Source organism: Herpailurus yagouaroundi, unplaced genomic scaffold (genome assembly GCF_014898765.1).
Source record: "Herpailurus yagouaroundi ecotype Mexico unplaced genomic scaffold, PumYag 159, whole genome shotgun sequence".
Taxonomy (NCBI): Eukaryota; Metazoa; Chordata; class Mammalia; order Carnivora; family Felidae; genus Herpailurus; species Herpailurus yagouaroundi.
The window spans coordinates 68,370,331-68,395,608 of NW_024412400.1; the positions used below are offsets into that span (position 1 = coordinate 68,370,331).

Genomic DNA, 25,278 nt, shown 5'->3' on the forward strand with positions numbered 1-25,278 from the left:
GCTAGAGTAGAAGCAACCTTAATTTTCGTTAGAATGTGTTGTTTTTGCTTTATTTATATGTGGTTCTTTGAGGTATCCTTTCTTACCCAGTGTTCTATGAGTATTTGGAAAGAGTGTGTACTGTGTAGTTGTCAAGTGTAGAGTTTTACATATTTCCACTTAAACCAGGTACCATAATCAGGTCGTTCAAATAGTCTACATCTTATTATTAGTGTTAAAATCTCCCACTTTGTGTATAGATTTGTCTATTTTTATCTTGTACTTGTCAGTTTTTGATTCATATATTTTAAGGTCATTTCTTAGATGTTTATAAATTCAAATACATCATCTCTTCCTGCTTAGTTGAAACACTTATCAGATGAAGTGATCTTCTTCATGTTTATAATGCTTGTCTTAAATTTGATTTGGCCTGATATTAATTTATCCTCACTACCCTTTTTTTTTAGTGTCTTTATGCTATATCTTTTTTTACTATCCATCTTTTTATATATTTCTCTTTTACCATCTCTTCTTAATAAAAATTAATTTGGATTTTTTTAAGAAACTTTACTCCCAACATGGGGCTCAATCTCATGCTCCTGAGATCAAGATCTACCAATTGAGGGGCGCCTGGGTGGCGCAGTCGGTTAAGCGTCCGACTTCAGCCAGGTCACGATCTCGCGGTCCGTGAGTTCGAGCCCCGCATCAGGCTCTGGGCTGACGGCTCGGAGCCTGGAGCCTGTTTCCGATTCTGTGTCTCCCTCTCTCTCTGCCCCTCCCCCGTTCATGCTCTGTCTCTCTCTGTCCCCAAAATAAATAAACGTTGAAAAAAAAAATTTTTTTTTAAATTAAAAAAAAAAAAAAAGATCTACCAATTGAGCCAGCCAGGCACCCCACAACTAATTTGTATTTTTAAATATAGTTTGATTACCTTTAGCTGAAACATCTAGTTCATTATATGTAATGTGAATATTAATGTATTTATGCTTATATATTTTTATCTTGATTTAGGCTTCTTGTTTACACCACATATTATGTTTTTCTTTTGTTTTATTTCTTTCTTTAGATTTAGATTATTTCTGTCATTATATTTTTCCCTTTACTATTTTGGAAATTATAAATACTTTTTGTATTCTTGTAGAGTTACCCTAGAATTATAGCCTTTAAAGATTTCTTTTCCTGTTCTGTTCCATACCAGGTAACTTTCTTTGCTGTCTCTTGGATGGGAGTGGGGAATGCAATCATTTAGGAATCCTATTTATGGAGGAATAATCTCTTTTTGGATCTATTTTCTCTCCAAGTTGGGCAGGTCCAGGGCTTTTTCTTCTAATCTTTGCATCTCTTAAGGCCATCAAGATTAACATTCTCCAGGTTCCCTAAATTCCCTTGAGTTGAAAGCAGTTTTATTGTTTTACTTATCTAGGTTCCCACCACATCTTAACTTTTGACCTAGTAATTCCTTAGTTTCTAGTTCTCTGATATTATTAACAAGATTCATTTTGTATTTTATTTAGCATTGTAAATTATTTTCAATGAGAAAGTTGGTCTTAATATCCTAACCCACCTTATTACTATAATAGGAATTCTTCTCCTCCTCTCCATTTATTCATTCCCTGGCAACACACACGGATGACTCAGTGAATACAATGTATAAACCAGGTTGCCATCAGGAAATAATGACACACACACTAAAAATGTGCACTTCAAGGGAGTTTAGCCACGGGCCTATGCAAAAGTGTGGATAGGTAAAGGGAAATAGAAAAGGGATGATGAACCACCCCAAGGTTAGTAATTGATACTACTTGCAAACCTAAAGGCAGCAAGAAGGGAGAGTAGAACAAACAGGAAATGGCAGGTTCTCAAGAAGTAGGAGAGGCAGGCTGACAGGAGCTGAGGCTTTCAGTGGAGGAATTCAGTCATTCTGCCTGTAAGTGACCAGTCAGAGAGGGTGATGGAATATAAATACTCTTAATCTTTCTCTTATCCAACCTGCTGATCACTTGTTGATGTCTTCTATTAGCTAAACCCAACCTGAAGCCAAGAATAGAGGAGTTAGGTAGATGTTCTCTGTAGAGGTCACCTTTTTTGGGCACAGAGCAAGGTGAAGGGTGAAAATAGATCTGGATGGAAATGTGGAAAATATGCAGTATAGTTGGTGTTGCAGATGATTAGTCTGATAACTGATTTGATAACTTATGATTTGTAGAATGGTTTGGTAGAAAGGTACAGAAAATCTATTAATCAATTTTCACGTGTATAAGGGATATGAAGAAGAAAAGTTATTTTTTCTGGGGTTCAGAGTCTTTAAAACATCTTCATATTTAGATAATTTTACTAATTAGAAATAATAATTTTAAACCTTAAATATTTTTTCCAAATGTATGCAAGTTCATAAGAATACATGCACACATGGATGCATGTGTGTGTGTGTGTGTGTGTGTGTGTGTGTGTGCATGTGTGTGTGTAAGGAGGAGAGAGAGAGAGAGAGAGAGAGAGAGACAGGAGACAGAGACAGAGACAGAGAGACAGAGAGACTCAGGGATAGCTATTAAGCTGAAAAGTATGTGGTGAAAGGGTGATGAAAAGTATGTGGTGAAAGCGAACAGTTTTCATTTAGTGTTTGTATGTGAGTCTCACATTTTTCAGAACCAAAATTTTACACTACTAAAACAGATTTTACTTTTCTCTTTAATTTAATTTCTGGGGCACCTGGGTGGCTCAGTCGGTTGAGCTTCTGACTGCAGCTCAGGTCATGATCTTGTGGTTCATGGGTTTGAGGCCCATTTTGGGCTCTGTGCTGACAGCTCAGACCCTGGAGTCTGCTTTGGATTCTGTGTCTCCTCCCTTTCTCTCTGCCCCTCCCCTGCTCATGCTCTGTCTCTCTCTCAAAAATAAATAAATATTAAAATAAATTAATTAGATTTCTATTATTATGAGAGCAGTTAATGTTTACTAAGAGTTAGAAAAGAAAGATGAGCAAAAATAGGAAAGCAAATCAGCATGTTCTATATTAGTCATGCTGGGCTTCCATAACAAGGTACCACAGACTGCAGTTTAAACAACAGACATTTATTTTTCTCACAGTTCTCAAGGCTGGGAACTCCAAGCTTATGGTGCCAGAAAATTTGGTTTCTGATAAGAGCTCTTTTCCTGGCTTGCAGACAGCTGCCTTCTCTCTGTGTCCTCACATGGCCTTTTCTCTGTGCACTCACAAAGAGTGAGAAACCTGTGGTGTTTTGTTGTCTTTTCATAAAGACATTAGCCCTATCAGATTAAATTCCCACCCTTAAGACCTCATTTAACTTTAATTATCTCCTTATAGGCCATATCTCCAAATACAGCTAAACTGGGGATTAGGACTTCAACATATGAATTTTGAAGAGAAACAGTTCAGTCCAGAACACACTCCTATCACCCAGTAATTATCACTAACAATGCTTCCTATAAATCCTTCTAGATTTATATACATGCATTTAGAGGTTTTGTTTTCTTTTTTGTTTGTTTTGTTTTTTTACCAAAAGGAGATCATACTATACATAATATTTTAAAATGTTTATCTAATTAAGGGTCTCCACTTTTTCATGACTGTAAACAGACTATATTAAATTTCACCAATCATCCCAATCTTTTACAATGGGTTTATCGAAACCAAGATCCAATCTAGGCCTATAAGTTTTTCCCTTCTAATCTAGCATGATCCTCATTTTCTTCTGTTAACACTGGGATCTATAGGATCAAATCTGTTGTCGTGAATGTGCCCTACATTCTAGATTTGTGGGATGCTTCTTTGTGATTTTATTTAATTAGTTCCTCTGTCGGGAGGAGGCGTTAACATGGTGGAGGAGTAGGGGGGCGCTAAACATGTCTCATTCATCAAACACAGTTAGATAGTTATCAAATCATTCTGAATACCCAATAAATCAATCAGAGGTCTGAGAGAACAAAAACTGCTAGTCTACAAGTAGAAAAGTAACAACCTTTTGGAAGATTCTTTAACAAGCAGACCAAAACACGCCCAGGATCTAGGTTTTGTTTGTTTGTTTGTTTGTTCTCTTCTTTTTTTTATTTTTTCTTTTTTTTTCTGGACAAAATGTTGAGACAGAGAAATTCACCCCAAAAGAAAGAACAGGAAGTAGAACTCATGGCCAGGGATTTCACAATATGGATTTAAGTAAGATGTCTGGACTAGAATTTAAAACAGTGATTATAAGGATACTAGCTGGGCTTGAAAAAGCATAGAAGACACTAGAGAATCCCTTGCAGCAGAGATAAAAGAACTAAAATCTAGTCAGGCTGAAATTTAAAATGCTGTAATGAGATGCAAACCCAAATGGATGCCATAAGAATGATGATGAACAAAGCAGAGGGGTGAATCGATGATATATTATGGAAAATAATGAAGCTGAAAAGAAGAGGGAAAAAAAGATAATGGTTCACATAGGTAGACTTAAGGAACTCAATAACTTACTGAAATGTAATAGCATTCTTAACATAGGAATCCCAGAGGATGAAAGAGAGAAAAAGAGGTAGGTTTATTTGAAAACTTCCCTAATCTGGGGAAGGAAAGAGACACCAAAATCCAAAAAGTACAGAGAGCTCCCATTAAATTCAACAAAATCTAACCATTACCAAGGCATATCATAGTCAAATTCACAAAATACACAGACAAGGAAAGAATCCTGAAATCAGCAAGGGAAAAAGTCCTTAACCTGCAAGGGAAGATAGATCAGATTTGTAATAGATCTGTCAACAGAAACTTGGAAGGCCAGAAAGGTGTGACAGGACATATTCAATGTGCTGAATGGGAAAATTATGCAGCCGAGAATTATCCATCAGGGCTGTCATTCAGAGTAGAAGGAGAGGTAGAGTTTCCCAGACAAACAAAAACTAAAGGACTTGGTGACCATTAAACCAGCCCTGCAAAAAAATTTAAGGGGGACTCTTTGAGTGGAGAAAAGAAAAAAAGAAAAAAGACCAAAAGCAACAAAGACTGGAAAGAACCAGAGAGCATCATGAGAAACATGAACTCTATGAGTAACACAAAGGCACTAAATTTATCTCTTTCAATAATCACTATGAATGTAAATGTACTAATGTTCCAATCAAAAGATGGGGCGCCTGGGTGGCTCAGTCGGTTGAGCGTCCGACTTTGGCTCAGGTCATGATCTCACGGTTCGTGGGTTTGAGCCCCGCGTCGGGCTCTGTGCTGACAGCTCAGAGCCTGGAGCCTGCTTCTGATTCTGTCTCTCTCTGTCTCTGCCTCTCCCTTATGCTCTGTCTCTGTCTCTCAAAAATAAATAAATGTAAAACAAAAAAAAAAGACATGTGGTATCAGAATGGATAAAAAAAACTAGATCCATCTACATGCTGCCTACAAAGAGACTCATTTTAGACCTAAAGACACCTGAAGATTGAAAGTGAAGGGATGGAGAACCATATACCATACACAAAAATAAATTCAAAATGGATAAAAGACCTAACATGAGACAGGAAACCATCAAAATACTAGAAGAGAACACAGGCAGCAAACTCTTTGACCTCAGCTGTAGCCACTTCTTACTACACATATTGGCAGAGGCAAGTGAAACAAAAGCAAAAATGAACTATTGGGAGCTCATCAAGATAAGAAGCTTCTGCACAGCAAAGGAAACAACCAACAAAACTAAAAGGCAACCTATGGAATGGGAGAAGATATTTGCAAATGACATATCTGGTTAAGGGTTAGTATCCAAAATCTATAAAGAACCTAAGAAACTCAATACCCAATAAACAAATAACCCAATTTAGAAATGGACAGAAGACATGAATAGACACTTTTCCAAAGAAGACATCAGATAGCTAACAGACACATGAAAAGATGCTCAATCGTCAGGGAAATACAAATCAAAACCACAATGAGATACCACCTCACCCCTGTCAGAATGGCTAAAATTAGCAACACAAGAAACAAACGATGTTGGTGAGGATGTGGAGAAAGGGGAACCCCTTTGCACTATTGGCAAGAATGCAAACTGGTGCAGCCACTCTGGAGAACAATATGGAGGTTTCTCAAAAAACTAAAAATAGAGGGGCACCTGGGTGTCTCAGTTAGTTAAGACTCTTGATTTTGGCTCAGTTCGCAATCTCACAGTTTGTGAGTTCAAGCCCTGTATAGGGCTCAGCACTGATAGTGTGGAGCCTGCCTGGGATTCTCTCTCTCTCTCTCTCTCTCTCCCTCTCTTCTGTCTCTATCTCTGTCACTCAAAATAAATTAATTAATTTTTAAAAATCCAACTTTTAATTTTGGCTCAGGTCATCATCCCAGGGTTGTGGGATCAAGCCCTGTGTCTGGCTCTGCACTAAGTGTGGTACCTACTTAGGATTTTCTCTCTCTCTCTCTGCCCCTCTCTGCTTCTCTCTCTCTCTCTCTCTCTCTCTCTCTCTCTCTCTCTCAAAATTAAAAAAAAAAGAAAAGACACTTGTTGTGATGAGCACTGGGTGTTATATGTAAGTGATGAATCACTGAGTTGTACTCCTAAAATCAGTATTGCACTATGTTAACTAACATTACATTACATTACATTACATGTACATGTACATGTACATGTACATGTACATGTACATGTACATTACATTACAGAAAATAATTTCTGTAGCAGATATTTTTTTTTCTCTGCACATGATGAAATTAAGGACTAGAGAGAGGCAACTACTTTTGTGTCTCAGCTCTGACACTCCTCACCCTATTTGAATACAAATGCTCTCTGAGTGGAACACATTTTTGTCATCTTGAAATCTTTTGAACTTCACACATCAAATTTAAAGCTGCCATCAAACTTTGAAGCATGAAAGACAGAAAACATTTGGCAAATGTGAGCTGGAAATGTTATCTTAAAGTAGCAATACATACATACTTACACACGCATTGACTTTTTAAATAATAAAGTGCACCTAAATGTTATCCAGGATTTTCTAATTTCAAAAGTAGTTTTCAATCTTGCAATAAATGCAAACTTACAGAAGAGTTTCATGAATGGTATAAACAATAATTTTTCCCTCAAGTACCCAAGAAAAAGCCTCAGACATGCTGAACCATCACATCTGAATTCTCCCACAGTGGTATTCTCCTACACAAACAGCACAACCATCACAATCAGGAATGAAACATTGATACATTACTACCAGGCACTCCAAAAGTTCCATACAGATTTGCCGATTGTTTCGGTAATGTCCTAAATATCAAATAGATCTAAACTAGGGTTATGTGTTGTGAGTTATCAAGTTTCCCGTTTCCTTCGACCTGGAATAGTCTCAGTCATTGCTTGACTTTCATTGCTTTACCACCTTTGAAGCTTATATGCCAGTATCTGCAGAATGTTCCCCAAGTCTGGGTTTATCTGATGTTTTCTCCTGAATAATTGAAGCCTCTGCACATTTGGCAGCGATATTACAGAGTGAAACTGTTTTTCCCGTTGCTGATATCAGTCTCTCCCATCATTGGTAACGCTAACTTTGATGATTTGATCAAGGAAGTGTCTGTGAGGACTCCTCATTGAAATTACTATTTTTTTTATTTTTCTCTTTACAATTAATATTCACTTGAAGTCATGCTTGTTTCCCAATTAGTCATTACAAAGATAATGCCAATGGTGGTGGCCTTCCAAGTTCATCATCCCTCTACTTCTATTAATTGACATTCTATTGTAAAGAAGAGCTTTCTTTTTCCTATTTGTGTGTTTATTTATAGATATAGTATCAATAGTATCAGCATATTTATGTATATGTATATATAGTATCAAATACTATATATAGTATATATATATATAGTACCAATTTATATATGTAGTGTATATATATATATATATATATATATATATAATATCTATATATAAATGGATTTATATCCCTAATTTATTCAGTGGGTTATAATCCAGTACTATGTTTATTTTGATGCTCAAATTGTCCCAGTTCAGCCCAAAATAGCACCTTCAACCTAGGCTTCTGTCTGTTGGCATATTCTCATTATTTTTTTTGAGAATTTCCTTAGTTTTTTACACAGCAAAAGTTTGATCTACCAAATCATTTTGTCCTTCCCAGCCCCAACACTGTTATCAGCCATTTCTCCAAAGAGTCCTAGTTCCTTTGAGTAGAGAATGTTATCTAGAAAACAAGATGTGGATTCTAGATGGGCACGTTGCTATTGGAGTGTTACTTTTCTTCAGTACCTCTTAGTAAACAAAACTAGGGAAATATACTTTAACATAAATATGTATGAATATATATGTTCAAATAGATTAGATCTAAATTTATTTTTATATCTGTGTATATATATCTAGAAAACCAAAAGGACATATCAAGACCTAGTTTTTTCTCCTTCCATGTTTGCAAATCAATTCATAGTGAGAAATCTGCTTCTCATTATCTTAAATATTACATGGGTTAATTAGTTCTGTAGTGTATAACCAACTGATGTCCTTACTATTTCCTCCATAAGAATGCCTTTCTCGGGGTGCCTGGATGTCTCAGTCAGTTGAGCGTCTTTCTCTTGATTTCCACTCAGGTCATGATCTCATGGTTCATGGGATTGGGCCCCACATCATCATCAGGTTCCGTGTTGACAGTGTGGAGCCTGCTTGGGATTCTGTCTTTCCCTCTCTTCTCTGCCCCTCCTTTGTTCATGCATGCACTCTCTCTCAAAATAAAGAAATAAACACTAAAAAAAAAAAAAAATAATGCCTTTCTCACTCCATAATGGCTCTGACAATCAAGCCAGGCACAGCCCCATATGGACTATTCACCCTATATCAAATGCTATGCCTGTCCCCCACTCCCAATGCAGTTAACTTCCTTACCCTTTTCAGCCCCTAACACTGTGTGTTGTTCAGTTATTAAACGGGGATGCCCTTCTCAGTTTGCAGCATTGATTTCCCTTATTGCAGTATTCCCTCTGACAGTTGCATTCCTCCCCATTTCCAGGTGCGCTCTCTCTCTCTCTCTCTCTCTCTCTCACACACACACACACACACACACACACACACACACACACACTGGGCCCTGACACCCCGTGATGGACCACCCCAACCCATTTAGATGCTTTCCTTAACTCACATGATCTTCAACCCCTTGCTCAGGGCCACAGTGCCACCATCTTCTACTGCCACTGTCAGAGGTGATAACCTTGGCCAACTTCACCTAATGGCCTTAGGACTGAATCATTCAGGAATAGAAAGGAAGTGAAGGAGAAAACAAGAAAATGTACTTAGTTCTTGAATATATAAACATTTAATTGTATAATATTACTGAGCAATATAGTTTCTTTAATTCTCTTATTTATTTTTTTTTTTCATGTATCACTCTGTGGTTAATATCTATCCATGCTGCCCTAGGTACATTTACCACATTGCTTCTAGGTGCTATATGGTATTGAAAAGAGTAGCTTTACTACACTTGATATATCCGTTACTCCAGGGATGGACACCTTAGTTGCCCTCACTTTCCTGTTACCAAACATTCTAGGTTCAAAGTTTCTTTTGCTATTTTTAAAATTTCTTTAACAACATTAATTTATGGGCTTTTGGTATCATATTGTTTTTGAAAAGCTTGATATCAATCTGATTCTTTCTTTCTAATTTTGTGAGTTACCTGCTTTTCACTCTGGGAACTTTAAAATTTTTTCTCTATGTCTTTCATGCTTTTACACTTTACTATATAAAATATATAATGTGTTTTTCCTTTTTTTCTGGAAAAATATTCTTTATTTAAATATTTTCTTTCTTCCATTTCTTCTTCTTCTTCTTCTTCTTCTTCTTCTTCTTCTTCTTCTTCTTCTTCTTCTTCTTCTTCTTCTTCTTCCAGTATCCTTTTTAGAACTCCTATTACTGTCCACCATGAATTTTAATTGTAATTTCATATTTTCTCTCTACCCTTTTCTGTTGTTTCTGGAAAATTGCTCAATCTGATATAGCTCTCAAATTCAATTTCAGTTATAGCTATTACTTATTATCTCTACTCATCCTATCTATTGTCATATTTCTTTCAATTTTTCTATTTCCTTACCTGTTATGTCTTTTTTAAAATGTTTTCTGGTTATTTCTTATTGCTAATGCATCACCTTATGTTTTGTGTTTAATTATAATACTTATTTTTAAATTCATGTATTGTGGGTTGCAATATGTTTACTTTGGGTAGTGTATGTGTTCATTGTGTTAAGTTTCTTTTGTGTGGCTGTGGACCTCACAACCGGATATCTAGATATTTTAGGCTGGGGGTTTATGTTGCTCTGGAGGTATTAGCTACCCTTCTTATGACTTATGGGAAGACAGAGCTCAAGTGAGACTCCAATGTATATCTTTTTGGGCTTCCATAATGAGAGTCAATATGTCTTCAGATAATATGGAACTATTCTAAACCTCTTTCATTTTCTGCCAGTTCCCCAGGCAGCCTCAGTTTTCAGGGATTTGGTGTTATAAAGCAGAGCAATGGGAGATGGTCTCCTTAGGTTGTAAGTCCCATCACCCCTTGGGAGTTGGAGTAAAAGAATAAATGTCCAAGGGTTCAGATTTGTTCAAGCTCTTTAACAACAGTATTTCACCCCAGCAGACCCGGGGAGGCCTTCCTAACCCAAATTTTGTTTCATTTATTAATCTATCTTCTTAAATATTTTGCCTGTAAACACACACATTTTTACCTAAGTTCAGTCATTTTCTATATCTCTTGATATTCTATTGTTTTCATTATAGCATATCCATGATTCTACATATTATTTTTACATTTTAACAGGCACATTTTGTCACAATTTTCTAAGTCATCTCCTTATTTGGGATATTTATGCTGTTTTCTGTAATTGCTATTATAGATTATACTGGGAAGAGTTCAATTATTCTTATAAAATAAATTCCACCTTGCAATATTGCTATTTTTATTGTTATGAAGAGTAATATCGCCTTACCAATGAGTTGTTTAAACTAGTAATGCCAACAGCAGTAGATGCATCATAAGAGTTTATCCAAAGTTTTGCTGACATTCGTTGTTAAAATTGAAAGTGGGATCATGGTGCTGCTTCCAGTAAAGGGAAGCAGACTCTATGCATATTTGTTTTCAGACATGGATATGGAATATTATAAAACAGTATGTATTAGGATCAGTATCATGTATGGGGATGCAAATAAATAGATGAAAAGGTGATTTTTGCTGTATTACATATCATTATTTTGGTCTGGCCCTTGCTCAGTGATACATAAGAAGGTCTTGCTCTTGGTTAGAAGGATCCAGTGCAAATACAGCATTCTTCTCAGAGCAAAAGATTGTCTTCACTTTCTCAGACCGCTGTGTTTCTTCTAAATAGGAATCTTAGACTTCAGGATGTGCAGAAGGCAGGATAAAATATTTAAAGATGGAAGATAAAAAGATAAAGATGGAATGAAAATCAGATAAACAAAAGAGTTTACGCTATGGTTGCCTAGTATTGGGAAGTTCTGATGAGTTAGAGTGGGAATACAGCATTCACACAAGGACAGAAGACGTGGTTATATGCCTATAGGGAGCAAGGGGTTTTAACTGGCATCCCTATATAAATGCAGGACTGTGGGATGGTAGTAGAAAGACTAGAAAGGAATTCACATACTGGTGGAGGAAATCTTTCTTCATCTGAGCTCCAGATGAAAAAAAAATCTGTTTTTGGAAATCAAAAACTCTAGCTCAGAATTTCCACTACTATTGTAGTACAGAAACTCCAAGCCAAGAAATTTGCATACAGATTGTCCCCGAGCCAGATGCCCCTGGGATGCCTGGCAAAAGCAAATGCAATGCTGGGAAAATATGTATTGGAGAAATACTAAGCAAAAGAAAGATAGAGTAATTATGTTAATATCAGAGGGGAATGGGAAGGAAGACTTTAGAAAAAACTTGGGATAGAGAAGATGTAAAGAATAATTGTTCTATGTATTCTGTACAGAAATCCAAAAGATACAGCAACTCCAAATGCATGAATGCATGAAACTAACTGGGCTAAAAATATGCAAATAATAATTTGATAGTATTACCAGGATAATTAATAAATACAAATCATATGAGAAACTTTAAGATGTCTCAATCATTAACAGAAAATATATACAACAATTCTATAAGGTTATAGCTACACAGTTTTCCAGTTTGATCTATTTGACATGTATAGGAAATGCTGCAGTCATTAACAAGAAAGGCCCATTTTTATATTGAACATTTTATTAAAATGTATATTCTGTATTTATCAGATGCAATACCTTAAGGGTCACAAAACAATTCTCACATAACATCAAAATACCAGTAGCATATAGACCTTGTTTTCTGCCCACATTTAAGTTAGATATCAGTATTAAAACTGTAACACACACCTTGTATTTGGATATTTAAAAAATTATTTGAACTAATATGTATATTATCAAAAGAATGATAATAGAAATTTTAAAATTTAGAATGTAAGATAATAACACTGTATCAAAATTAATGTTCAACATCTATACAGAAAATCTGTAGCCTTAAAGGCATCCAGGTAGAATTGAACAAAGGTAATAGTAAGCATAGAACTTAATATTGAAGTTGAAAAAATATAAAATAAGGATCTACAAATCCCAAAACTCATTCTTTGAAAATACTAATATATTAGCTACTTCTAGCAAAACTGATAAGTAAAAATAAGAAACAGAAGTGAGTTAATGACAGAAAAGGGGACAAAAAACAGATGTATGGCAGTGCTTTTTTTTTGGAAGCACAAGAATAGAATGAACAACTAAATCCAAGTGAATTAGAAGAAATAAAAATGTTAAAAATCATAATGTATTTATAACCATTATTATTTATTTGAAAATATTAAGTGAAATGAAAATATACATTGAGAATGTACCCTCTTTCCCCATCCCGCACACAAAATATGAGGATCAGTGTATGTATGAATCCTAGCACTCCTTTGTAAAATGGAAAATCCTCATGCTACACATAAACTCTTAGAAAATCTAGAAAAGTAGGGGCGCCTGGGTGGCGCAGTCGGTTAGGCGTCCGACTTCAGCCAGGTCACGATCTCGCGGTCCGTGAGTTCGAGCCCCGCGTCAGGCTCTGGGCTGATGGCTCGGAGCCTGGAGCCTGTTTCCGATTCTGTGTCTCCCTCTCTCTCTGCCCCTCCCCCGTTCATGCTCTGTCTCTCTCTGTCCCAAAAATAAAATAAACGTTGAAAAAAAAAAAAAAAAGAAAATCTAGAAAAAGAAGCAAATATCTCTAAATATTTGTGAGGTTGTATAATCCAGATATCAAAATCAGATAAGGACAAAAGGTATGTAAAATTGTCAACCAATAACTTACAAATATTTACTGAAATAGCCTAAAAATATTAGTGACCAATTACAGAAAACATATCATGACCAAGTAGATCTTATTCCAGGAATATATGCATTTTTTAACATTGTAAAGTGAAAAGGCTTACAATTATCTCAAAAGATGATTTAACATCTGCTTGTGATAAAATCTCTTAGCAAAGTAGGAAGAGAAGTGATATTTTTTCATCTGAAAGAGAACTTTTGAGGAAGGTATAGTAAACATCTTTTTTAAATTTTTAATTTATATATATATATGTATGTATATGTATTTATTTATTTCTCAATTTAGTTAACATACAGTGTAGTCTTGGCCTCAAGAGTAGAATCCAATGATTCATAACTTACATATAACACCCAGTGCTCATCCCAACAAGTGCCCTCCTTAATGCCCATCACCCATTTTCCCCATCTCGCCCACCCCTCCACCCCCATCAACTCTAAGTTTGTTCTCTGTATTTGAGTCTCTTATGGTGTGCCTCCCTCTCTGTTTTTTCTTATTTTTCCTTCCCTTCCCCTATGATCATCTGTTAAGTTTCTCGAACTCCACATATGAGTAAAATCATGTGATGTCTGTTTTTCTTTGACTTATTTTGCTTAGCATAATATTCTCCAGTTCCATGCACATTTTTGCAAATGGCAAGCTTTCATTCTTTTTCATGGCTGAGTAGTATTCTGTCATGGAGTTTTCTTAATCCATTCATCAGTTGATGGATATTTGGGCTCTTTCCAAAATTTGGCAATTGTTGATAGCACTGCTATAAACATTGGGGTACATGTGCCCTTTCGAATCAGCAATCTTATATCCTTTGGATAAATTCCTAGAAGTGCAATTGCTAGGTCATAGAGTGATTCTATTTTTAATTTTTTGAGAAACCTCCATACAGCTTTCTAGAGTTACTGCACCAGTTTGCATTCCTGCTAACAGTGCAAGAGGATTCCCCTTTCTCCACATCCTCACCAACATCTGTTATTTCCTTAGTTGTTAATTTTAGCCATTCTGATGGGGCTGGGGTGGTATCTCATTGTGATTTGTATTTCCCTGATGATGAGTGATATTGAGCATCTTTTCATGTGTCTTTTAGCCATCTGTATGTTTTCTTTGGAAAAGTGGGTACTCATGTCTTCTACCCATTCTTAATTGGGTTATTTGTTTTTTGGGTGTTGAGTTTGGTAAGTCCTTTATAGATTTTGGGTATTAACCCTTTATCACATATGTCATTTTCAAATATTGTCTTCCATTCCATAGGTTGCCTTTTAGTTTTGTTGATTATTGCCTTCACTGTGCCGAAGCTCCTTACCTTGATGAAGTCCCAATAGTTCATTTTTGCTTTTGTTTCCCTTGCTTCTGGCTATGGGTGTAGTAAGAAGTTGCTAAAGAAATAGATTGGAAAGATTTTTTAAAAACAAAAAGTAATGACTCTCTTATGTAAAGTTCACTTCTCTGGGCACATGTGGATGGCTCAATTCTTGATTTCAGGTCATAATCTCTTGTTCCTGAGATTGAGCCCTGTGTTGGACTCAGTGCTGACAGCATGGAGCCTGCTTGGGATTCTCTCTCTGCCTCTCTCTCTCTCTCTCTCTCTGCCCCTCACCCCTGTTTGCTCTCTCTCTCTCTCTCTCTCTCTCTCTCTCTCAAAATAAATAAACATTTAACATATAATAATAATAAAGTTTACTTAATTGGACTATTTGTAACAAATGTAGAACAGAGCATTAAAAATAAACATATGAGTCCAACTGTATGATGTTCTGGAAAAAAACAACAGTATGGAGAAATTTAAAAGATCAGTGGTTGCCAGGGGTTCAATAAGGAGGGGGTAGAGGAAGGATGAAAAGGTAGAGCACAGGAAATTGTTAGGGCAGTCAAACTATTCTGTATGATACTGTAGTATTGGATACATGGCGTTATGCATTTTCAATACACATAATATTTATGACACAAAGGGTGAACCCTAATGTAAACTATGAATTTTAGTTAATAATTATGTATTAATATTGGTCATCAAAGGTAATGAATATATCACACTAATGAAAGATGTTAATAATAGGGTCAGGGGAAAGACACTGGATATTTGGGAACTTTGTACTTTCTGATCGTTTTTTCTGTAAATCTGAAACTGCTGTAGGAAACAAATTATATTAATTTAAAACAAACAAAAATGCATAGCACCTGAATTAAAACCACAATACTTGGGCTCTAAGCAGATTTCCTTTTCTCATATATGGGATGCTCAGGCATTCTCTCAGGGCATCTCTACTTTTGTTTTAGTTATACTATTAACAAATCCAGTATACTGATTTCCCATTTAAGTTGTTAGAAAGGGTACATTCAAGGAAGGAAGAAACTTATTTATTGTAACAATTTTCATCTAGCAGAAAAAAGTGATATTGGAAGGTCTGTCAGTATAGACCTGCCACTTTGCATTAGCTACTTTCTAATTGTCACCCCGCCCCCCAACAGAACCTCCTGGCTACCCTTGAACCTCTCTTAGAAACTCCCTTACCTCCAGACTTCTTGGGATCCATCAGATACAGGATTAATATATGTTACCCCTAAAGGTCTTCAAAGACAGCTTTAGGACTGTGACTAATGTATCTCCTGATTGGTGTCTTTGCCTTATTTGTTGTCAAAATGTTTGAATATCAAGCATAGATGCAAGAACTCAAAAAAGGCAAAGCAATATGTGGCGATTTAGAATGGAGGTGAGAGACAAAACAACACAGATGAAAATGAAGACTGAAATATGTGGAAATATGTATAGCTTTAGAAATCTATTCTTTTAATTTCTGTAATACTTTAGTTTTCAATGGGATAATGCAATAATGAGTCATACAGTAAAGGTTAAATTATCTTCTATATGTTCTTTTTCTGAAGCTAGAAAAGTACGTAAATTTTTTTGGAAATATCTTTATCCAATACATATTTTTTTAAAATAGGAGTTTTCCACATCTCCCTGAGGTCTTCTGTGTGCTCTCATGTTGAACCTCACTGTAGCTCTGAATGTGAAGTTTAGAATTGTCTATTTATAGCTCTGAAGTTCTGTGAGGCCAGCAATTGTAACTTAGTCATCATTGTATAACTAGTACCTAAAGTAAATTCTACACAAAATATGGAGAAGATATTTGTCAAAAAGTGTAACTTTTGTTATCTAGAAAAATCCAATTGTTTGTAATGATATTAGATTAATTTGACTTTTTAAGAAAAAATAACACATTATAGGAGAATAAATATCTTAAATTTTTTTTCAGATCAGAGAATTGTCAGCATGCAAATTCAGACAGTTACCAAATTCAAAACAGTTACTAATGTTGTTGGATATTTAAAGGGCTTGACATCTCCAGGTAAGTAGGGCTAAGTATTTATATCTATATTTATAATCTATTTATAATCTATACTTTATATGAACCATCACAAGAAAATTCTCTATAACAATGTAATAGCATAATTAAATGACCTACTTTAGATGTAACTAGTTCACACACACCACTATAAGAGTGAGTCAATATGAAATGAAGAAGTAGGTCTTCATTCTCTTTCTCATTCTCTTCAAAAATAAATCAAAGTAGGAAGTGTAAGGGGAAAAAACCCAAAATGAGAAAACAGAGTTTAGATTTATTAAATTGGCATGTGCCTCATGAAGAAAAGCTACAAAAAACCAATGGTTTTTTGGGTTATTTTGTTTTTTTATTGCTCTTCTCTGTAACATCACTGGAATTTTCACTTTTATCAAGAAAAGACTACTTTAGAAAGAAAATATTTTAGTTTTAATGATGTCTTTTTTAAAAAATAAAAGTTTTTATTTCCAAAATATGATCTTTCAGTGTTATACTATATTTTCTATGAGCCTTGGTCCACTGACAGTTCTGCCTAATGTTTACATGGCTTTAGATTTTGAAGATGCTTATGAAAATGATCACCTGGTAAAATTTTAAATTATTTTCCGCCTGTCTTTGGGATGCTTATGGCATCTTCAGATGATGTTATGCAGGCTAAAAAAGTAAAACATACTGGTACATATATTAATTAAGAGATTAATATAGCAACACTTCCAAATACATTGTGAGGTTGAGCCACATGCTGCTATCTGATGTGCTTAGTATGCAGGGTAGAATGCAGTGGTCTATTTAGCACACTTGTGTCACTTCTGTTGATTTGGTTGGGATATTTACTCAAGTTCTCCTTGGAGAATTATTTTTCGCCACAACTTTTGTCAAATTGACTCTATAATTGATAACCCAGAAAATTCTGAAATCAAGTTTTACGTACCCCCAAGTTTCCTGCCAGCCAACCTCTATAAAATTTATGGAAGATACGTATTTTCTCTGATTTCCTTACAGTAGCAATGGTGAACAACCTCTGATTTAATGTCTTTAAATACAATGTATAAATAGATTTGGAAATTGGTACTGTTGCATTTCAACTATTTCAACCAGTTTTCATCATCAGAATCTCTAACTGAAGCACCAGAAATATTTGTCATCATTGGTGCATTTGGTAGTTTTTATGGAAAAACCAAATTGTACAAAACTATATTAGCTTTAGGGTAAAAGCTTTCCAAATTGAAATTCAATATAGAAAAAATCAGTTTCTTAAAATCAATTTACTAGTAGTATTCTTCAGTGTATAATATGTAAAGCTTCTCAAATTTTGCTTATTTGAATCCTACACAAAAATATTAGCTGCTCATTAACATGATTTTCTTATTTAATGGCTCTGAAAATTAGAAACAATCATCAATTAGTATTAAGGCTTTTACATATGGTTTATCTAGAATACAGATAATCCCAAGCAGAACTTTCGCACATATCTCGGAGATGAGTAAATACATTTCCTGAGTTTTAACCTTTACAGCCACTGTATATATACTATTACTTAAATTTTGATAAAACGTTGGCAGATCAAATTTATTGCTGGTTCAAAAATCAGTATAGAAAACTAAAATAGCTTCACACAGTGATTTCCCATCAAATAGCTTTTTGCTGCCATGAAGGGATAATTCATTTATTCCACACATAGGCAGTTCTTATGTGATAGGCCCTGTTAAAAGTGCCTTGCAAATAGTAACTCATTTAAAACTCAAAGCAACTAGGAGGAGAGGCCAACAAGGCAGAGAAGTAGGGGGATCCATACTTCCTGCATCTCTCAAACAAAGATGGGTTGAAGCCAAAGGACTTTGAACCCCAAGAGTCTGAGAGGAAAAGAGTCTGAATCTACTAGGGAGACACTGGGATGGTGGGCCATATGTGGGTGATTACAAACTGGGGCAGATAAAACAGGCTGTGTAGGCATGAAGGGGAGGGATCCCCTTCTGTGGAGAAACAAAGGGAGAGAAACAGCAACTGGGTAAGCATAAGACTGTATCTGGACAAGAGAAAAACCTCAGACGGGGATGGAGAGGGATCCCATCTCTAACTGTGGGCTTCTATGGACCGGGGCAGGTGCCCTGTTCTCGCACCTGGGAGGAGGGAAACCAGCCCTGGACTCAGTAGCTAGGTCAGGGGCTCAGTCCACAGTAGGAGAAAGTGGTCCCCTCCTTGGAGTACTGTGAGAGAGGACAAAACAAGCCAGGACCACATATTGGGTGGCATAGAGAGGTGCTTCCCCAGTGCCAGGGCTCACGGAGCAGGAGTTTAAATCCCAGCCAAGCTCCAGGGCATGGGAGTCGGTGGAACAAGACAGATGGCCTCGTCTGCATCCATAGCACAGTGAGGATGGCTCCACAGGGTCTGTGGAGAAGAGACTGGGTGGGGGAGGGGGGGTTGCCATTTCTCTCCCCACCACCACCAAGGTGGAGCCTCAGGGATTGATCTGCAGGGCCCACAGTGGAGGCAGGACTCACCTACACCAAACCATGCCCCTCCGTGCCGGATGACTGCATATCTACTGGGACAGGATAGATGCTGAGGAACCAGAGGACCCGCTCCTCCAGACCAGTGCTGCTGCATTGCCTGGATTAATTCTCAGAGGTTATTTAGATATATTCTTCCTTCATTTTCTCCTTCTTATCTCTTCCCTCCTCTAGGCTGGTTACTCTGGTTGTTGGTTTGTCTAAACAGACATATTTAGTCCATTCTCTTGATACATGTTCTACACCTCCTTCTTTACTTCCCTTTCTCTGTCTCTGGAATAATCAAGCTATATAGTTTCTCTGTCTGGGTAACTTTATCTTAATTTCTTCTCCCCCTGCCTCCTTCCTTAATTTCCTTTCTCTCTGTCTGGATTAAGCCTTTTAGTCTCTCTGCCTGGTCAATGTTTATTGCTTCTTTTTCCCCACCCCTGTCATTTTTCTCTTTGTATGTGCTCTTCCATCAGCATCGCCTTCACCCTGTTCTTTACTTGTAGTGGGTGTTTCTGGTTTTTTACTTTTAGATTGTTGTTTGTTTGTTTGTTTTTTGTTTGTGTGTTTGCATGTTTTTTTTCCTGTTTGTTTTCTTTTCCAGGGCTACTTCAAGGAACAAATCAAAGCACGTTTGGTGGAGAGCCCAAAACATCACTAGGAAAATAACCCAAGTCACAACAACAGAAATCAAGTAACACTCTCCCCAAAAAAAAAAAAAACCACCTCCTGAAGGGCCAGGCCCTGGACAGTATGTGACTCCCCTTGAATATAGCAGTGCTTTCAGATGGAGAGCACACAACAAGCTTTTAAAACTCATAAGGCAGGGGCGCCTGGGTGGCTCAGTTAGTTAAGCGTCCAACTTCAGCTCAGGTCATGATCTTGCGGTTTGTGAGTTCAAGCCCCGCGTCGGGCTCTGTGCTGACAGCTCAGAGCCTGGAGCCTGCTTCAGATTCCGTGTTTCCTTCTCTCTCTGCCCTTCCCCTGCTCATGCTCTGTCTCTCTCTGTCTCAATAATAAATAAAACATTAAAAAAAAAAACAAACGAAAACTCATAAGGGACAGAAAACTAGCCAAAATAACCAAACAGAAGAATTCTCCTCAAAAAAAATTCCAGGGAGAAGTGACAGCTAAAGAATTGATCAAAACAGATATAAGCAATATAACTGAACAAGAATTTAGAATAATAGTCACAAGATTAATCACTGGTCTTGAAGAAAGCATAGAAGATAGCAGAGAATCTATTGCTGCAGAGATCAAGGAACTTAAAAAAAGTCATGATGAGTTTAAAAATGCTATAAATGAGGTGTGAAATAAAATGGAGGTGACCACAGCAAGGATTGAAGGGGCAGAGGGGAGAATAGGTTAATTAGAAGATAAAATTATGGAAAAAGAGGAAGCTGAGAAGAAAGAGATTAAAGAAATCCAGGATCACAAGAGGAGAATTAGAGAACTAAGTAATGCAATCAAACGGAACAATATCTGTATCATAGGAATTCCAGAAAAAGAGAGAGAAAGGGGGTGAAGGTGTATTTGAACAAATCATAGCTGAGAACTTCCCCAATCTGGGGACGGAAACAGACATGAAATCCAAGAGGCACAGAGAACTCCCTTTAGACAATCCCAGAAGAATCAATCTTCTGCACGATATATCATAGGAAAACTAGCAAAATACCAGGATAAAGAGAGAGTTCTGAAAGCAGTTAAGGATAAACGGGCTTTATCATACAAAGTAGACACATAAGGGTAGTAGCCGACCTATCTATTGAAACGTGGCAGGCCAGAGAGGAATGGTAGGAAATATTCGATGTGATGAACAGAAAAAATATGCAGCCAAGAATCCTTTATCCAGCAAGCCTGTCATTCAGAATAGAAGGAGAGATAAAAGTTTTCCCAAACAAACAAAAACTGAAGGAATTCATCACCACTAAACCAGCCCTACAAGAGATCCTAAGGGGGACTCTGTGAGAGAAATGTTGCAAGGACCACAAAGGACCAGACATCACTACAACCATGAAACCTGCAGATAACACAATGGCTCTAAACCCATATCTTTCAATAATAACACTAAATGTAAATAGACTATATACTCCAATCAAAAGACATAGGGTATCAGAATGGATAAAAAAACAAGACACATCTATTTGCTGTCTACAAGAGACCCATTTTAGACCTGAGGACACCTTTAGATTGAAAGTGAGGGGATTGAAAGTGAGATAGAAGTGAGAACTATCTATCCTGCTACTGGAAGTCAAAAGAAAGCTGGTGTATGACCACCTGGGTGGCTCAGCTGGTTAAGCATCCGACTTCGGCTCAGGTCATGATCTCACAGTTTGTGGGTTCAAGCCCCACATCACGCTCTGTGCTGACACCTCAGAGCCTGGAACCTGCTTCAGATTCTGTGTCTCCCTCTCTCTCTGCCCTTCCTCTGCTCACACTCTCTCTCTCTCTTTCAAAAATAAATAAACATTAAAAAAATTAAAAGAAAAAAAGAAAGCTGGTGTAGCCATACTTAGACAAACTAGACTTTAAATTAAAGGCTGTCACAAGAGATGAAGAAGAGCATTATATACTAATCCCAGGGTCTATCCATCAGGAAGAGCTAACAACATAAATATATATGCACCGAATTTGAGAGCACCCAAATATATAAAACAATTAATCACAAACAAAAGCAATCTTATTGGTAAGAATGTGGTAATTGCTGGGGACTTTAATACTCCACTTACAACAATGGACAGATCATCTAGACACAGAATCAGTAAGAAACAATGTCCCTGGTTCAAGAAACATTGAACCAGATGGCCTTGACAGATGTATTTAGAACTCTGCATCCTAAAGCAACAGAATATACTTTCTTCTCAAGTGCACATGGAACATTCTCCAAAATAGATCACATATTGGGTCACAAAACAGCCCTCAATAAATACCAAAGAATTGAGATCATACCATGCACACTTTCAGACCACAATGCTATGGAACTTGAAATCAACCATAGGAAAAAGTCTGGAAAACCTTCAAAAGCATGGAGGTTAAAGAACATTGTACTAAAGAATGAATGGGTCAACCAGGCAATTAGAGAAGAAATTAAAAAATATATGGAAACAAATGAAAATGAAAACACAACAATCTAAACCCTTTGGGAATGCAGCAAAGGCAGTCCTAAGAGAAAATACATTTGCAACCCAGGCCTATCTCAAGAAACAAGAAAAATCCCAAATGCAAAATGTAACAGCACACCTAAAGGAAATAGAAACAGAACAGCAAAGACACCCCAAAAACAGCAGAAGAAGAGAAATAATAAAGATCAAAGCAGAAATAAGCAATATAGAATCCAAAAACAAAACAAAACAAAACAAAACAAAACAGTAGAATGGAGAAATGAAACTAAGAGTTGGTTTTTTGAGAAAATAAACAAAATTGATAAACCTTAGCTAGGCTTCTCAAAAAGAAAAGAGAGAGGACCCAAATAGATAAAATCATGAATGAAAATGGATTTATTACAACCAGTCCCTCAGAAACACAAGCAATTATCAGGGAATACTATGAAAAATTATATGCCAACAAACTGGGCAACCTGGAAGAAATGGTCAAATTCCTAAACACCCACATACTACTAAAACTCAAACTGGAAGAAATAGAAAATTTGAACAGACCCATAACTAGTGAAGTAATTGAATCAGTTATCAAAAATCTCCCAACAAATAAAAGTCTTGGATTCTTCCCTAGGGAATTCTACCAGACATTTAAAGCAGAGTTAATACCTATCCGTCTCAAGCTGTTCCAAAAAATAGAAATGGAAGGAAAACTTCCAGACTCATTCTATGAAGTATGAAGACAAACCAGACAAAGACCAACAAAAAAAGAGAACTACTGGCCAATATCTCTGATGAATATGGATGCAAAAATTCTCACCAATATACTAGCAAATCGAATTCAACAGCATATAAAAAGAATTATTTACCATGATCAAGTGGGATTCATTCTTGGGCTGCAGGGCTGGTTCAATATTTGCATATCAATCAATGTGATACATCACATTAATAAAAGAAAGGATAAGAACTATATGATCCTGTCAATAGATGCAGAAAAAGCATTTGACAAAATACAGCATCCTTTCTTAATAAAAATCCCCGAGAAAGTTGGGATAGAAGGAACAGCCTTAAACTTCATAAAAGCCATTTATGAAAAGCCCACAGCTAATATCATCCTCATTCAGAAAAATTGAGAGCTTTTCCCCTGAGATCTGGAATACAACAGGGATGTCTACTCTCACCATTGTTGTTTAACATAGTATTGGAAGTCCTAGCATCAGCAATCAGAAAACAAAATGAAATAAAAGGCATCAAAATTGGCAAAGAAGAAGTCAAACTTTCACTTTTCACAGACAACATAATACTCTACATGGAATACCTGACAGACTCCACCCAAAGTCTGCTAGAAGTGATACATGAATTCAGCAAAGTCACAGGGTACAAAATCAACATACAGAAATTGGTTGTATTTTTATACAGCAATAATGAAGAACCAGAAGGAGAAATAAAGAATTGATCCATTAACAATTGCACGAAGAACCGTAAAATACCTGGGAATAAACCTAACCAAAGATGTAAAAGATCTGTATGCTGAAAAGTATAGAAAGCTTATGAAGGAAATTGAAGAAGACACAAAGAAATGGAAAAACATTCTGTGCTCATGGATTGGAAGAATAAATATTTTTAAAATGTCAATACTACCCAAAGCAATCTACATATTCAATGCAATCCCCATCAAAATTGCACCAGCATTCTTCTCAAAACTAGAACAATCCTAAAATTTGTGTGGAACCACAAAAGACCCCAAATAGCCAAGTAATATCGAAAAAGAAAACCAAAGCGGGAGGCACCACAATCCCAGACTTTAGCCTCTACTACAAAGCAGTAATCATCAAGACAGTATGGTATTGGTACAAAAACAGACACATAGACCAATGGAATAGAATAGAGACTCCAGAATTGGACCCACAAAAGTATGGCCAACTAATCTTTGACAAAGCAGGAAAAAGTATCCAATGGAAAAAACACAGTCTCTTTAACAAATGGTGCTGGGAGAACTGGACAGCAACATGCAGAAGAATGAAATTAGAACACTTTCTTACACCATTCACAAAAAATAAACTCAAAATGGATGAAGGACCTGAATGTGAAACAGGAAATCATACCCTAAAGGAGAAAGCAGGCAACAACCTCTTTGACCTCACTCACAGCAGGCAACAACCTCTTTGACCTCACTCACAGCAATCTCTTACTCAACACATCTCCAAAGGCAAGGGAATTAAAAGCAAAGATGAACTATTAGGACCTCATCAAGATAAAAAGCTCCTGCACTGCAAAGGAAACAATCAACATAACTAAAAGGCAACCAACGGAATGGGAAAAGATATTTGCAAATGACATATTAGATAAAGGGCCAGTATCCAAAATCTATAAAGAACTCACTAAATTCCACACCCAAAAAAACAAATAATCCAGTGAATAAATGGGCAGAAGACATCAAGAGACAATTTTCCAAAGACGACATTCAGATGGCCAAGGGACACATGAAATGGATGCTCAATGTGACTTCTCATCAGGGAAATACAAATCAAAGCCACACTGAGATACTACCTCACGATGGTCAGAGTGGCTAAAATGAACAAATTAGGAGACTATAGATGCTGGAGAGGATGTGGAGAAATGGGAACCTCTTTCACTGTTGGTGGGAATGCAAATTGGTGCAGCCACTCTGGAAAACAGTGTGGAGGTTCCTCAAAAAATTAAAAATAGAACTACCCTATGACCCAGCAATAGCACTGCTAGGAATTTACCCAAGGGATACAGGAGTGCTGATGCATAGGGGCACATCTACCCCAATGTTTACAGCAGCACTTTGAACAATAGCCAAATTATGGAAAGAGCCTAAATGTCCATCAACAGATGAATGGATAAAAAAAATATGATTTATATACACAATGGAATACTACTTGGCAAAGAGAAATAATGAAATCTGGCCTTTTGTAGCAATGTGGATGGAACTGGAGGGTATTATGCTGAGTAAAATAAGTCAGTCAGAGAAAGACTGATATCATATGTTTTCACTTATATGTTCCAAGATGTAGA

General features: G+C 36.5%; 1 protein-coding gene across 7 annotated transcripts in view; it reads left to right on the forward strand.

Annotated features, from left to right (window-relative positions):
- Positions 1–25,278, forward strand: part of NAALADL2 (N-acetylated alpha-linked acidic dipeptidase like 2) — a 1,339,397-nt gene that overhangs the window by 991,872 nt on the left and 322,247 nt on the right. For all 7 annotated transcript variants that reach the window (XM_040480794.1, XM_040480792.1, XM_040480793.1 and 4 more), the window contains one exon: positions 16,554–16,646. In XM_040480794.1, coding sequence (XP_040336728.1) covers positions 16,554–16,646 — 93 coding nt within the window. The remainder of the gene's footprint in view (positions 1–16,553; positions 16,647–25,278) is intronic.